A 14,462-nucleotide genomic window follows, 5' to 3' on the forward strand; every position below is an offset into this window, starting at 1 on the left:
GGGCTAGGATTGCAGATTTGTAAATGACACTTGGGTACACCCGCTTTCGCATTTGCGTTTAAAACGGCTTCTACGTCTTCTCTGAATATTGCAGAGCCCTATGAAGTGCTTCAGACCACGGTTGAACTTTTCCAGTTCCAGACGAAATTTAAGGCGCTGGCGTGCGTTCACAATGAGCAATGATACACAACGCGTGTAAAGCACGCGTCTTTTTCTGCTTGTGGAGAGGCTCCGCGGTTGGAAGCACCGGAAACGTCGATCTTCCACCATTTCTAACATGTTGTAATCATGTTTGTCGTGTAGTCTATGCTCAAGCAGTCCCTGTAGACTGTTTGCTGAGGCACAAGACGCATGCAACCATGCTGCAGCCGCTATGCTTGTGCTTCCTTCCATATTATATGCCGGATGCGTCGGCTCCCAATCGCGGCGATTGTACGACTTTTGACTTATTTGGTTCCATCCGCAGATTTCCCGAGTACTTCGTGACCGGTCGCTCTACATGTTATCTCGTACGCTATTGATGGCTTTGCTCTTTGTACTTCTGCTCCCGTGAGGTCGAGCAGTCTGCCTTGAAGTATGCCTCATAGAGCACTTTGATATATGGTGCAGCATATCATTACATTCGCGAAACGCTTCATATCGAGATTATCTCCTATGCCAGAAGTCAATGAGCATGAAGATTTATCTTTCCCACAGATGTTATTTCTATAGATACGCGAACCGTGTGTCTCATCTGCAATATCCCGTGCACACAAGGTATTGTGATGAAGTTTAAGTCAACCAACACCTTTTAGTCATTGCATATGTTGATCTTTGTAGGTAACGTTTGGTCCTGGTCCCATGCTACTTGGTCGTCCTACAGTGCGATACTGCTGTGGTCTCTTCAGCATTCAATGTAGAATATAGGGCTGTTGAATGTCTGAAGAGCATGTAGTGCGACAACAGGACAGAGTACTTCTAGATCCCCCGAACTTAGTCGCAGCTAACGACGAATTCATTACGTATCACAAACCGTGCATTCCATTTGCCTGCGGCAACTTGAATATGTACTACAGAAGTCAACGCAGTTTGCTACGGGCAATTTAGTCCACCGCGCGGCGAAGCAGGACTGCGAGTCATTGTAGGTAATTTGACTTCAATATCTGGGTTTGTTCGCTTATTACGTCTGTATTAAAACCATCCTGTGAAATTCATGATCTTTCAGAAACGATCTCTGGCAATGGTTCTTTCAGCGCTACGTCTTAAACCTAAACCGAAAGCAGAACTACAGAAAAGTCGGTGTATGGACATCGTTCAGTGTTCTCCTAAACCACAACAACCTCCAGCAGACCCACCAGGCGCATGCTTAGTGTCCGAATCAGACCTTGGCGTAAAAGGTGTGTCTTGCAGCCTGTCGCTCGAATATCAGTCAACTGACGCCTGCAGTGCTATTCAGTGGAATTACATCGAGCCAGTGTAAATCAGTCACATCATTGTATCCGCAACCACAACGTTCAGGATGCAGTGACCCCCCGGCTAGCTCGCCCATGGAGTTCGATAAATTCCATGAAAGGCTGCAAATGCGACTCAGAGAAGAGAACTTTTCTGAGAAAAGGATCCAGTGTTGCCTCGAGCAATTGCGCCATAATCAATGCGACTCGGTGCAGATGATGGTAACAGAGATTCGTCAAGCCTGGGATCAGCGAATTAATGCCTCGAGTCTGGTGTATTCTATCAGACGTTGGTGTGCCCCTTTGTTTCACTTCCAGTGGTCCCTCGATACCCTTTCGCAAACTTGCACTCCATTATCTGCCGCTTGGGGTGTCTCAAGGATATTCTTGCAAGTAAATCATCCCCGTAGGATGATTACATGAGTCCCGCTGAACATCACTAAGGTACTGCACGATCTGACCGACGTACCAGACAGTATTGCAACGAAGTTTGAGTGCTTGCAAGACCACGTCCCCATATTTGAGGCCTACAAGATTGCGTTCGATGAAGACCCGAATGTCGTTACACACAACGTACTTGTTAGAGTATACGTCGAGTTCTACATAATATTTCTGCAAGTAGAAAAGATTCGTCTTCGATCCGCAAGTAAGACACACAGCGCCGCCCCTCATATCTCTGATGCTGTAGCAGAGACCAGCTGATGATCTAAGACAGACCCACTCAGACAGCCTGTGTGCATACTGAAGGCCAGCAAACCATTGATAGACTCACTACAATCCCTCGAGTACTACAAGAATCTCTTGAACGACATGGCTATCCCTCACTTGTTAAATGGACAGAGAGAGATGAAAGAAGAACAGAAAGACACGAATAAAACTCTACAGCAGGTAAGGCATGCTCTCGAAAAGTTAGACCAGAGGCTTGAGCTCGAGCGCAAGAGATCCTTTGGTCGCTATGAGCAACCAAAGACCCTTATATTGATGCGCGACTTCGACCACGATAAGTTTGTTGGTCGTCAAAAAGACTTGGATTTTGCGAAACGAACCTTGAGCCGCAGTGATGGGATGAAACGTCGTGTAGGGATTTATGGGCCGTCTGGCATGGGCAAGACTGAGTTTGTGGGTTTGTCTTCATTACATCGTATCATTTTATTCACGCCTCACGACAGGTGCTTGCGTACAGCAACTTATATTCCGAATATTACGAATACCGCATTTTTCTCGATGCCAGCAACATCCATGTCCTTTCAAATACTCTCGATTCCGCTTTGATTGGCTTGAACTTATCCGACCACGGCAACGCGAATGCAGATCGGCAAGCGCTAGCATTCCGAGATTGGGCGTCGAATGCACATGGCTGGCTTTTGATAGTTGACAATATCAAGATCGAGACCCAAGAGTCGGTTCGCCGATTGATGCCAGATGGTGGATCCACTGGGCACATCTTACTGACCTCGCAGAACAAAGCTATAGTGGCGTCGGTGGTGGCTTCCAGTGATAGCTGCATTCAACTGGAGCCGCCATCACACGACGACGCTGTTGAGATGTTCATTGTGACCAGTGATGCACCTCGCTTCTCACGCGACAAAGCTACGATAGGGAAGATCGTCAAGTTCCTTCGATATTTACCGCATGCCATAGCTCAGACTGGTGCGAACCGTAGGAACAACGGGTGGAGTTTGGATATGTTGTGGGAGCGATTGTCTAATAACCCGAAACGAGTAAGTCGGATACACTATAAGACACCCATGATATCTGTCTGATCCGTCGTAGGTATTGTCAGGAAGACCAGACGATGGACGAGAATCGATCACCGCATCGCACGATCTAATATTCAACACACTCTCAGATGATGCGCAGAGCTTGCTGCGGGTCATGTCTTTCTTTAGCCCATCTGCAATCCCGACGCTTGAAGACTGCATCGAACGCCGCGTAAATTCCTCCCTGCACTCGCGAGCTATACACAAAGCAACACCATCAGTGCCGTTGAAAGAACACAAACCAATCGACCAAATCGCAGCTCTTGTGTTGAATTGGTCGCGCTTAGAAGGCGCTCTTCAGTGTCTACGCAATGTGTCGATGATACACAACAGTGCTCAATACGTGCTTCATATGCATGACTTCTCGCAGCTCATGACTCAGATGAGTCTGGAGCCATCACAGTGTGAAGAGTGGACCTCTGCGTGCATTGCTCTTCTTTGCTGGACGTTTCCCGAGCATGATGCTACTTTCGAGGAGCGCCAAAAGGTTAATGTGTATCTAGCGCAGGCTGAGATACTTCTGAGTAAGTACGATTCGAAAAAGGACGACAAATCTGATGACTCTGTGGCGTATGCTACTGAACTGGAAGCCATCGTTGGACAATGCTTGATAAGGAGGCTGAGACAGAAGGATGCACTACACTACCTAAAGCTGTCTCGAGATTCTTACCTTCATAATCAATGGCAGGATCCCCAGCTCCTTTTGAATGTCACAAGACATATCGGATATGCATATCGTTACGCTGGAAATCTTTACGAGGCCGAAATCGCATTTAGAGAAGCGCTACAGCTCTGTGAGAGGTCACATGAAGCTGAGTCAGATGAGATCATCCAAGCAAAAAATGATCTTCTAACAACAATAGAAAGATGCTGTCGACCTCAGGAGGCCGAGGGTCTTTGTCGCAATCTTCTGCAGTTAGCAACGGCAAAAGGTTATCATGATGATCATCCCGTAACACTTGCCATAACACACAACTTGGCACTCTGTCTTTTGAATCAGACAAAGTTTGAGGTTGCCATACAGTTGTCCTTGGAAATCATCAACATCGAAACAGGAGAAGAGCAGGACGGCTCTAGTCTACTCAGAACTTTTAACAACCTGGGTGTTGCGTATGATTACTCTGGAGACTACGAAAGAGCGGAGAGCTTCTATCGAAGAGCCTTAACGGGCTTCAAGGAAATGTTTGGCCCACAAGACACTTTCACACTCCGTAATCAAAGCAACCTTTCCTCTGTTCTATTGACATTGGGACGTCTGGATGAAGCAGACGATCTTGCAACGGAAGTTCTTGGGCAGTTTCTCGTATGTACTGGCCATGATGTGTTCGACACTGCAGTCGCTCAGCGGGACAAAGCAGAGGTTCTACGAGTAAAAGGACGCTTCCTGGAGGCGAAAGAGCTCCTAGTAGCTGCCTTGGGAACAATGCGCGAAGCTTCGGAGTCGCATCCTCTCATCCCTGGTACGATTACATCTTTGAGCTTAGTCGAAGGCAATCTCGGTCTCACAGCAGAGGCCCTAGTCCATGCCGAGGAAGCTTTTCAGGCTCGTACGACACATTTTGTGGATTGTATCAATGTTGGCACCTTCCAGGCAAACTACTGCTACGCAACGGCCCTCGCTGCAACGGGTTCCACAAAGGAAGCTGCAGTGCTCTTCATGGAGTGCATTGAACAATGCCAACGTGTTCTTCCAGAGAATCATCCTTTATGCCTGATGGTCCAGAATAGCTTAGCCTGCCTTACTTGGGCGACTAGCCCACTTGAGTCCTTGAAACTCCTGCAGGACGTCAAGTCCGGTCTCACTGAAGGTGACGGAGACAGTTCCGGCACAGAGTCGGGGCAGCCTCGCATCCGCGGATTCGGTTCCGACAACTATGCGGTACTCATTGTTTCCCTGAACATTGCGCGAATACAGCTCCATATCGGATGCACATCTCAAGCCGAATTTGTAATCGACTCCATGAGAGCAGCACTTATTCGTGTATTCGGGTCAGACCATCCCGTCGCACTCGTCTACTATGTCATCCGCGGTCTGATACAGGCTTCCAAGGGTGACAAAGAGGCAACAGAAGAAGCTTATGAACTTTTCACAGAAGCCGCCACCGGGTTCGAATCAAAGCTATCACCGGATCACATGGTTCATTCATGGACAAGGTGCCTCATGACAAGAGCATTACGTTGCCTTGGCCGGTCAAATGAAGCAGCAGCTCTAGAGACTTGGCCGAATGCCCGGGATGAGAAACGCACGCATAATATGTTTCTAGAGGAGCTGATGAGTCCGAGAATGGATAACTTTGACTGGGTCCGTTACACTCTATTTCCTTGTGGGGAGACTTTTGTGCATCGACAGTTGCGTAAGACTATGTGTCGAACCATATTGCGCGAGATTCCCAGGCTCTAGGATCCGTCAAGGTCCCAATATTTACATAACATCAAATATGAAAATAAAAAAAAGGTTTTTCATGTATGTCATCTATGCCCACATCGACCAGATTACGGTTATAAGCTTGCCATAACTCACGGCGCCGTAGCCCGAGCGGCATCCTTGGTCAGTCGAAGGAATTCGGCGTCCACCATCTCCGCCACCATAGACTGTCGACAAGATTAGCCATGAATAATGCTTTTTCGACATTTTAGGGTGTCTTTGCCTCAAGCGAGATTTCTGGTTTCCAGCCAAGTTTCTGCCTCGCACGGCTGCTGTCTCCCAACAAGCATTCAACTTCGACTGCTCGGCGAAGATCTGGATTGATCTTCACCAGTATCTTACTATTGCTTTCATCTACAGCTACCATGCGATCATTACAGCCTTCCCATCTGTGTAGTATTGTCAGCGCAACCAAGATGGGATGTAAGGATATCGATACCGTAAGGCAACCCCAACATGATCGTATGCTGCTTCGACGAATTGTTTCACAGTAGTTCCCTCTCCTGTCGCAAGAACCAAATCCTCTGGGGTGTCCTGTTGTAGCATGAGCCAAATCCCACGGACGTAGTCACGCGCGTGACCCCAATCCCTAGACATGTGGACCCCTGCCAGTGTGAGCGGGAACTCCGCGTTGCCTTGCGCGTAACGGGCCGCTTCCCTAGCTATCCGTTTCGTAACGAACCGGCTACCTGACAAGGAAGTCAACAAGGCTGCGTATAGTCTATACAGGATGTACCTACCCCGACGGCCTGACTCATGATTGAAAAGAATTCCATTCACTGCATACGCGCCGTGTGCTTTTTTGAAATTCTGCACAAGCCAGTATGTACTAAGCTTCGAGATCGCGTATGGTGACTGGGGGCGGAACGGTGAGCCTTCGTTCAGAACACAAGTTTCGTTGCTGGTGCCCCCGAAAAGCTCTGATGTGGTCGCCTGCATACAAGTTAACCCTTGCTATCAGAAACCCCTGTAGCTGCTTGACTCGGGCGCTTACGTTGTACAACCGAATTCTTTTCTCCAGTCCACATATCACGATGGACTGTAACAGGTTCATTGTACCCTGCTGATTGACTTGAAATGTGTAATCCAGCATTACAAACGAGAGCGTCACGTGGGATTGGGCGGCAAGATGATAGATCTCGTCGGGACAGATGACATTAAGAATTCGGATAAGACAAGGGCAGTCCATGATGTCGCCACCATGTAGATGTAACTTTCCCAGTATATGACTGGCGTGTCCCATCAGTATAGGATCACAGGAACACGTGCGATGGGATGAGCTGACCGAATGTTCTCCAAATTCGCCCCTTCCAATGCAGTGCTCTTGCGTATCAGGCCATGTACTTCGTAGCCGTGTTCTAGCAGGAGTTCTGCAAGGTAGGAGCCATCTTGTCCAGTGATCCCTACACTCTGTCAGCATAGTCGCGAATAGCAGAGTTTCGTGTCAACCTGTAATAAAAGCTTTCTTCATGATGGGAGCGTGGAGATTTGAATGTTGAACAGGTGTTCTGCGGGTGCTTGCACGACTTAAATAGTACACGCGAAACCTTCTCGGGTTGATACCACGCACATGTCACATCGGATGCGAACGCTGCTTCATGTAGAAGCTGCTCTATGCAGATAGATCGGCCAGGCTCGTGCTGTCGAGGGACTGTCAGCCCCTGGCATACAACCCTGGCATACTGGTTCGTCAACGTCAATAATTCCTCGGACAATAAATTATTATGAGATACAAGGTAAGAGGGTTTTCAGGTTATTGATCGATACAAGTGATTTTTCGATCTGTATAAACATGGTTCAAGGTACTCAGCCCGTACTGCCTTAGACTCTGGAGAATACCGAATGTTTAGGATTGATCCGATGCGACGCTGCGAAACATGCTTTATTGACCAGTCCTGCGTATCATTGACATCCGTTTACTTTGTTTGTCACGTGAATTATCTTCTCTCAATCAGTATCAGGCAATGGACGTTGTTTGAGGATTAGGTTTGGCTGACCTCAACACCAAGATTTGCCATCGAAACACTTGAAGACTCGTCACACGCAGCATAGATCCAGATCTGGCTTACGTCGACCCCTTTAAAAAGCTCTGCCTCATCTGACATCGCTGTGCCGAGTCCATCGACTGTGTGCTGTCCGAATTCAGTGTTCTGTAATTCCCCCATGATAAACTGGGACGAACCTTAGGAATTCGGGAGCCGATAATACTCCACTCAGCATTAACACAACCAGGAGGAGGTATTCTTCCCTTCCTAGGAGACTTGGCTACATTTTGGTTACACCACTGGTGCTCAAGTGTCAGCTGCCATTTTCCCGGTGACTGAGGGCACGTCAACTCACGTTCACCAAATCCGTTTCCTCAATCTCAGTACTCGGTGGTGAGAGTAGACAGGTTCCTGCAGGGGACTCCAAATCACCCATGATCACCTTCGACACATAGACCACGCACTCGAAATCCTGCTCCCGTTCGTTCAACTTCGGTAGCCACTGACCCGTCTCGGTGAATGCACACCAGCCAATAGCAAAAGCAAGGGAGTTCGTCCAATACACGGCTGGTGAGCATGAAAAGTAGCCCCTGGGTCGCGAGAATCGGATGGATGGACCCCACTTGCTGAAAGATTCAAGTATCGCTGAACTTACTTTGTTGCCGCATCCATGGAAGACATACGCTGGCTGAAGGGGATTTCCCATACCGGAGTAGCGGTTTAGCTCAAGCGCTGAGCTCAATCTCATTGTGTTAATGGGAACATGAAGTGGTGCTCTGCTTTCTTTTTTGTATCCGTCGTCGACTTCTTGGACTGGTATCTGGCGTCTTATAGGAGGGGGGCCAGGTAGCCATGGGCGAAGCGGATCAAATCGGACTAGGCCGTCAGTAAGCTCTATGGACTCAACAGTAGAGAACATGTCGGAATATGAGACAGGCTTGATGTTCTAACCTTGGGAATGACTGTGAGTAGCGTGGTATTTATTATGCTCCCTCCAAGAGCTAAGGCTCGAGGGATGTGCAAAAATCTTCAAGGATAGAATCAATACTACGTTTGTCCATCATCGCTAACTCGTTAGAGATATCCTGATTCTTCCGTCGGTGATCCATAGATCTCTAGAACAGGACTGTCCTCCGAGCGATTCTGAGTAGTGCGTGATTCCTGATGCACAATATGGTAAAGTGGTCAGCATTTCCGAGCTTCCGTGATACACAGAGTTTTCACAACAAATTAAGCTCCCAACTGACTGGGGATGCTACGATCCACAGCGTACGCAAAATCATAACACAAGCCAATTCAGGGCAGGTTGGTGTATGCCGCGCTTAAAATGATGCTTAGCGTATGCCAGATGTCCGCATTCAGGATTGTCCATATACTTAAGTGATCGGCACTCGCCCTCTTCGTCCTGCAGCTCTCAGCCTAAACGTTCTGCTTTGCTAATGTGTTCTTGCGACTAATTGACCTAAGTAACACCTCTTGTTGACAGAAGATTCCTTCTTTGGGATCATCGTATGGTTTTGACCACTGACCGGTGCTCTCTTCTGTCATGATGTTGAACCAGTGTTCGTGTATATTTATGTACTAACACTCCGACTGAGAAGCAGTTGTCGAGCACAGCGAATAAGAGTAGCATTATAATGGGCTGGCGACACGGTCACATCTTCTCAGGTTTGGGAAGTTTGTAAGCTGTAACGTGTCACCGACTTCTACAAGCACCCGAGGAACAAGTGGAATCAGACTTGGTTCATGCGTGGTACCGAATCAGTAAATCATCCTCTGCTGGATATTTGCGCGCAAGTAGTAGTTTCGATCTCGCGTAAAAGTGCAAAGTGATATTTAACTAACTAGATGGGAAAATCTTGATCGACTTTGTTCATCTATCGATAACGCTAATCCGTCCGTAACTTTTTCAGCGCAACTCTTGGCATGCACGCCTATGCGCGATATAACGTTTTTCCATAGTAAATGAGCATTTTAAATATTATCGTGCATAGCAGCTATAACGTCGTGAAATACGTCGAATCCATGTATATAGGCACTTTATAGTGTTTATAGGCACTATATATAGTTATTAGTACGTCAATAACCCTACTTTTAACGCGTGTATACCTAATATTAGTATTATAGTGGCTCCTCGGCTATCGAACTAGGTACGCGTTGATATTATTACCTATCTCTAGCTTAGTATACCTCCTACTTAGATAGTAGATATTTACCACTATAATAAGGTAACTATATACTATATATAGAGGAATCTAAATATATAGAGATAGGCTATAGCGCCATTAAATTCTCCTAGTTGAAATCCGAAGGCGTCGACTAATAACTAGACGATAGTACTCGTCTTACTATACCGATTCGGATACCTATACTTAGATAAGATTTAGCGATTCTTAGAAGAGGAAAGAGATATATAGATAACTCGCTAGTTAATTAGGCATAACCTTAAGAAGCGAGGCTATACACGGACGAATATTAAGAGAATCTATATAAACTAGAGTTCGGTTATACGCGACTCTTATCGCTAAGATATAAAGAACTTTACCTCTAATTAGCTTATCTTTATTAATAAGGCTATATTTAATAAGAAAATAGGTTAGAGGCTATAGAGATACTTACCTCGTGGTAATCGAGCGACTTAGTATAAAAATATATAACGTGGTAAGACGTGGAGTATCTATGGCGTGATTAGCCTAGACGGATTCGTTTACTATTATTTTAAGAAGGGATATTATAAGTAGGAAGACTTTATCTATAAGGAGGCGGGCTCTACGCACCAACTAACTACACTAAAAGGACCAAATCTTAAAGCTACTACTTTAAGGGTAGAGTACACTACTTATATACGACTACTGCATACATGTATAATCAACTGGCAGGCCACGTGCTCCTCACGTGCCTAACATTATCTCGTGGTTAAATAAGTGTCTATTACCGGGGATTAAGGCTCGCCACCTAAATAAGATAATAGTTATCGTAATAGATAACCTAAATCTTCATTATGTCCCTAAAGTTACGGCTATTTTAACTAGGGCTAGCCACGTCGTACGCTATCTACCTCCGTATTCGCTAGACTATAACCTAATCGAGCTTATATAGACGGTACTTAAGGCGTAGATACGTAGATAGTAGGTATATAAGCGCGATAAGCATCGTAACTTCGGTAATTTCATGGAAAGGGTACTCCGTGATAGCTACTATAATAGATTCGTACTAAAGTTCTTTAAGTACGCGGCTAAGGGTTTCTATATTAATAAGGAGATTCGTATACGCCTAATAGAGTAGTTAGATAGCTTTAAACGTGGTAGAGATGGCGAAGATATAGTTAAATTAGTAGAGAGATTTAAAGGAGCTAAAGTCATAGAGGACCCTAATATTACTACTAACGTATTCTAACGTATTTCCTAATTAAGTAATATAAAAGTAGTATAAATATATATATATATATCCTAAAATATAGTCTATATAACTCTACTCTATAGTCGTAGAAGGGTATTAGTAGTATCCCTATCTACCTATCTATCTCTCTTCTTTAACTCTCTCTTATATTTAGATAGCCACGCGCGATACTTCTATATATATGGTATAGAAATGCTATTTACGAGCGCATCCTTATATAATAGATGCCTACACGTTCTTATTGCCTTAACTTTACTATACTTATATAAGTTCTTTAATAACTATGCCTTAAAGTTCTCTAGCGCCTTAATCTTCTTATCTACTCTCTCTATACCTATCTACCAGTCTATTATCTACTTAATAACCTCTACCTAGTCTATATATAGCGCCGTAGGACTAGAAGCCGTAGCTACTAGAACTAGCTTAGGCGGCGTTACTTCTCGAGGAACTAGTAATATACTAGATAGAGGTAGAGGATATTAAGGCGGAGGGTATACCTAAATAGGATGGGGTATATAAGGCTAGATATGCCCATATAGGATAGCCTCTTATTTAAATATACCATCGCGGTAATAACGTTTTACCTTACGTTCGTCTATCTACTCCTTATTATATATTCGATCCCGTCTCTCTTCACGTCTAGCTTAAGCCTTATTACGTTTAGTCTATTATTCTTTACGTTTTATATCCCGTAATTACTACTTAGTAGTAAATAGCTATATATCCTCTTATAACTTCGCCTATTTCTCTTTATTAAGCTAACGCTTATTAGGACGCTTCGACTATATACCGATAGGCTCACGGTTACGGAATCGCTCCTTTAGAAAAGACGGTAGATTCTTAATAGAGACACCCTCCTCTACTTCTACGGTAAGTACGTTTACCTAGTAGTAGATATCTACTATTATAACTTTATAGTGCTAAGTACCTATACTAGAGCCTTTATTAGCCTATACCTAATAGTACCTATCCTTATAAGGATAGTTGTTAACTCCACACTTAAGACGAGCGACTAGAGCGTGGTAATACTACGTAGTATTCGCTACTACGTCTACTCGTATAGTATTCACGGCGCTAATAGGGCTATTCCGTCTCCCTCCTAAACTAGGTGCCCTAGCTTATATATAGTATATAGAGGCGTGTAATAGTAGTGTCTCGAGATTATTTGGAGGAGAGAGTAATTTACTATATATACTAGTAGGCGCAGGCGTTCTACGTATATTTACTAACGACGTTACGCTATAAGGTCTAGTTTTAGAGGCTTATTGTTAGGACTTAGCCTTAGGTAGGACTCGACCTACACGTACCTTAGCTAACAGGGTTAGAAGGTGACGTGAAGGGCGGTGAATAGTCACGTGCTAGATAGATCGGCGTCCCTTTATATATATACTCTCGGATTCCTACCGAAAGGGTTCGGTAGTAATTCGTTCTATAATAGAATATACCCTATTATTCTATCTAGCTACACTACTATCTAATAATCCTATTCTTATATTTAAATTACTACCTATATAGTACTATAGTTAAGATGGTCTAACTAGAACTAAGAAGGTCGACACGATCTACTATAGGGATAAGTAATACTATATTAAATAATAGGGATCCTCTATAATCGGTATTAAATCCAGCCGTTCTTAATAGAGAAGTGGAGATGTCCGACCGAATCACGGAACTTTCTAATAAGGAAATAGTGGATATACTAAGCGACTTCCCATGATAGGAAGCTAGATAACGAGTCGTGGTAGAGCTACACGAGGAATCGCAACCATTAATCGCCGAACTATAGGAGTATATCGCTAATTAAGCCCGAGAGATATAGATCCTTAAAGAATAGACCGAACGTGCGAAACTCCTCGTAAAACGACGAGAACTTAACGAGTCTCTTAAAAGACTACGCGGAACGATAGTAGGTGGACGACTTCCTATACTAATTTAGGCGGAATCAGTTCACCTACCATTAGAGTTATGATAATCTACCGTATACCCGGCCGCTTCGTTACCGATTTACCCTACTCCTTCCTTAGGTATACTAAAACCTAAAGATCCGACTATATTTATAGAGAAGAACCAAAAGAAGTAGAAAGATTAGAAGAGAGACTGCGAGAAGTACTTCCTCGATAACCCTATGCTCTTTTCTACCGAAGTATAACGCATTTCATTCGGAGAACGTTACTTAGGTTTATAATCCCGCGATTAATAGGATAGATAGAAGGAAGTTAAGCTACTATCGGCGATAACCTAGGAACATTTAGCTATATTTATACTAAATACCCTCGGAACTAATAGAGAACGCGAAAGAAAGGCACTATCTAAGTTAAGAAGCGTGGCACAACGACCGAACTAGACACCTACTTAACTACTATAATACCTATAAAACCTCTAGGATAATATCCCTACACTATAGGAAAATATTCGTATATTCTAGTTTCGCGAAGTACTACTCCCGTTAATCCGCGAAAGATTAGGAATAGTATTATTAAGTTTTAACTATCTACACGAATTAGAGGAGAAAGCTAACGAATACTACCGCATCCTTAAGGAATGCGGCTCTCTAGGTAAAACCGACGAACCCTATACGGGTTAGAAACGAGGTCGATCGAATACGTTCGATCAAGAGTAACCTTACTATAATTAATACTAGAAGAGTATAAATCGGGGTAGAAACGCGTTAAGAGGATACTAAAATAATCGAGGTGGTGGTTCCTAACGCGGAAAAGGATAAGGCATAGGCTTAAATATAACGCCTATCGTAAAATAGCAGGATTATAGCGCACTTTATTACTATAAGTATGGAGAAAAGGGATATATTTCGCCTAACTACAAGAATCCGAAAAAAGAATAGGCTAGTACGCGAGACCTAACCGCGTTCTTAGCTAAATTATATATACTTAGGAGGAGCCGTAGCGCCTTCCGGCGAGTAAAGACCTAATATTACTAAAAGTATTATTACCTATAGTAAATGGTAATAAAACTATATAGGCCCTTATAGACACTAGTATAGAAGATAACTATATTTCGTCGATTCTCGCCAAGGAGTATAGATTATCGTACGATCTCGGTAAAGTTAGCCGAACCATCGTAGTTAATAGACATGAAGTTAGAACTTTAGGTAAAACTATAACGAATTACGAAGTTCATGACTTAAAGATAATAAAATAGTAGATATCTAATGAATTTATCGTGGCTAATATTAGCTAATAGAATATGATTCTAGGGATGTCTTAGCTTAAACGCCTAAACCTAATCCTCGATTTTTAGAAGGAGATATTAACGTTCTATCGATATCGCGGTAAATTATACTAGTAAGTCATAACCATTAGTAAGGAGGCATGGAACCTCGCCGTGCGGACCCGATCGTTACTAGTCTATCTTATATCCCTATCGATCGTCGACGAAGACGAAGAGGATAGCAATAATCGGGGTAAAGACACGCTACCCGACGTATATTCGTAGTACACGGATG

The 14,462-nt window shown here is 44.2% G+C and overlaps 4 protein-coding genes across 4 annotated transcripts; 2 read left to right on the forward strand and 2 right to left on the reverse strand.

Moving 5' to 3' along the window:
* Positions 1-793: 793 nt before the first annotated feature.
* On the forward strand, positions 794-2,268 carry EJ05DRAFT_381841 (uncharacterized protein). The gene is made up of 3 exons (XM_033741237.1): positions 794-1,376; positions 1,426-1,823; positions 1,875-2,268. Exons 1-3 carry the CDS (start codon positions 1,193-1,195, stop codon positions 2,130-2,132), a joined length of 840 nt encoding a protein of 279 aa, XP_033600681.1. The 5' UTR covers positions 794-1,192; the 3' UTR covers positions 2,133-2,268.
* A 437-nt stretch (positions 2,269-2,705) lies between these two features.
* EJ05DRAFT_381843 (TPR-like protein) lies at positions 2,706-5,785 on the forward strand. Its single transcript, XM_033741238.1, has 2 exons — positions 2,706-3,151; positions 3,204-5,785. Exons 1-2 carry the CDS (start codon positions 2,846-2,848, stop codon positions 5,589-5,591), a joined length of 2,694 nt encoding a protein of 897 aa, XP_033600682.1. The 5' UTR covers positions 2,706-2,845; the 3' UTR covers positions 5,592-5,785.
* On the reverse strand, positions 5,466-7,086 carry EJ05DRAFT_531920 (NAD(P)-binding protein; the record flags this gene model as incomplete). The annotated part of the gene is made up of 7 exons (XM_033749051.1): positions 5,466-5,782; positions 5,839-6,004; positions 6,055-6,300; positions 6,352-6,548; positions 6,610-6,844; positions 6,901-7,018; positions 7,065-7,086. The coding sequence occupies 7 exons, from the start codon at positions 7,084-7,086 to the stop codon at positions 5,708-5,710; spliced, it is 1,059 nt and encodes a 352-aa protein (XP_033600683.1). The 3' UTR covers positions 5,466-5,707.
* A 392-nt stretch (positions 7,087-7,478) lies between these two features.
* On the reverse strand, positions 7,479-8,641 carry EJ05DRAFT_381875 (uncharacterized protein). The gene is made up of 4 exons (XM_033741239.1): positions 7,956-8,641; positions 7,798-7,899; positions 7,613-7,747; positions 7,479-7,556 (listed from the first exon to the last, which is right to left on the reverse strand). Exons 1-4 carry the CDS (start codon positions 8,517-8,519, stop codon positions 7,518-7,520), a joined length of 840 nt encoding a protein of 279 aa, XP_033600684.1. The 5' UTR covers positions 8,520-8,641; the 3' UTR covers positions 7,479-7,517.
* Positions 8,642-14,462: the final 5,821 nt, after the last annotated feature.

Source organism: Pseudovirgaria hyperparasitica (assembly GCF_010093815.1).
Source record: "Pseudovirgaria hyperparasitica strain CBS 121739 unplaced genomic scaffold EJ05scaffold_8, whole genome shotgun sequence".
Classification (NCBI taxonomy): domain Eukaryota; kingdom Fungi; phylum Ascomycota; class Dothideomycetes; order Acrospermales; family Acrospermaceae; genus Pseudovirgaria; species Pseudovirgaria hyperparasitica.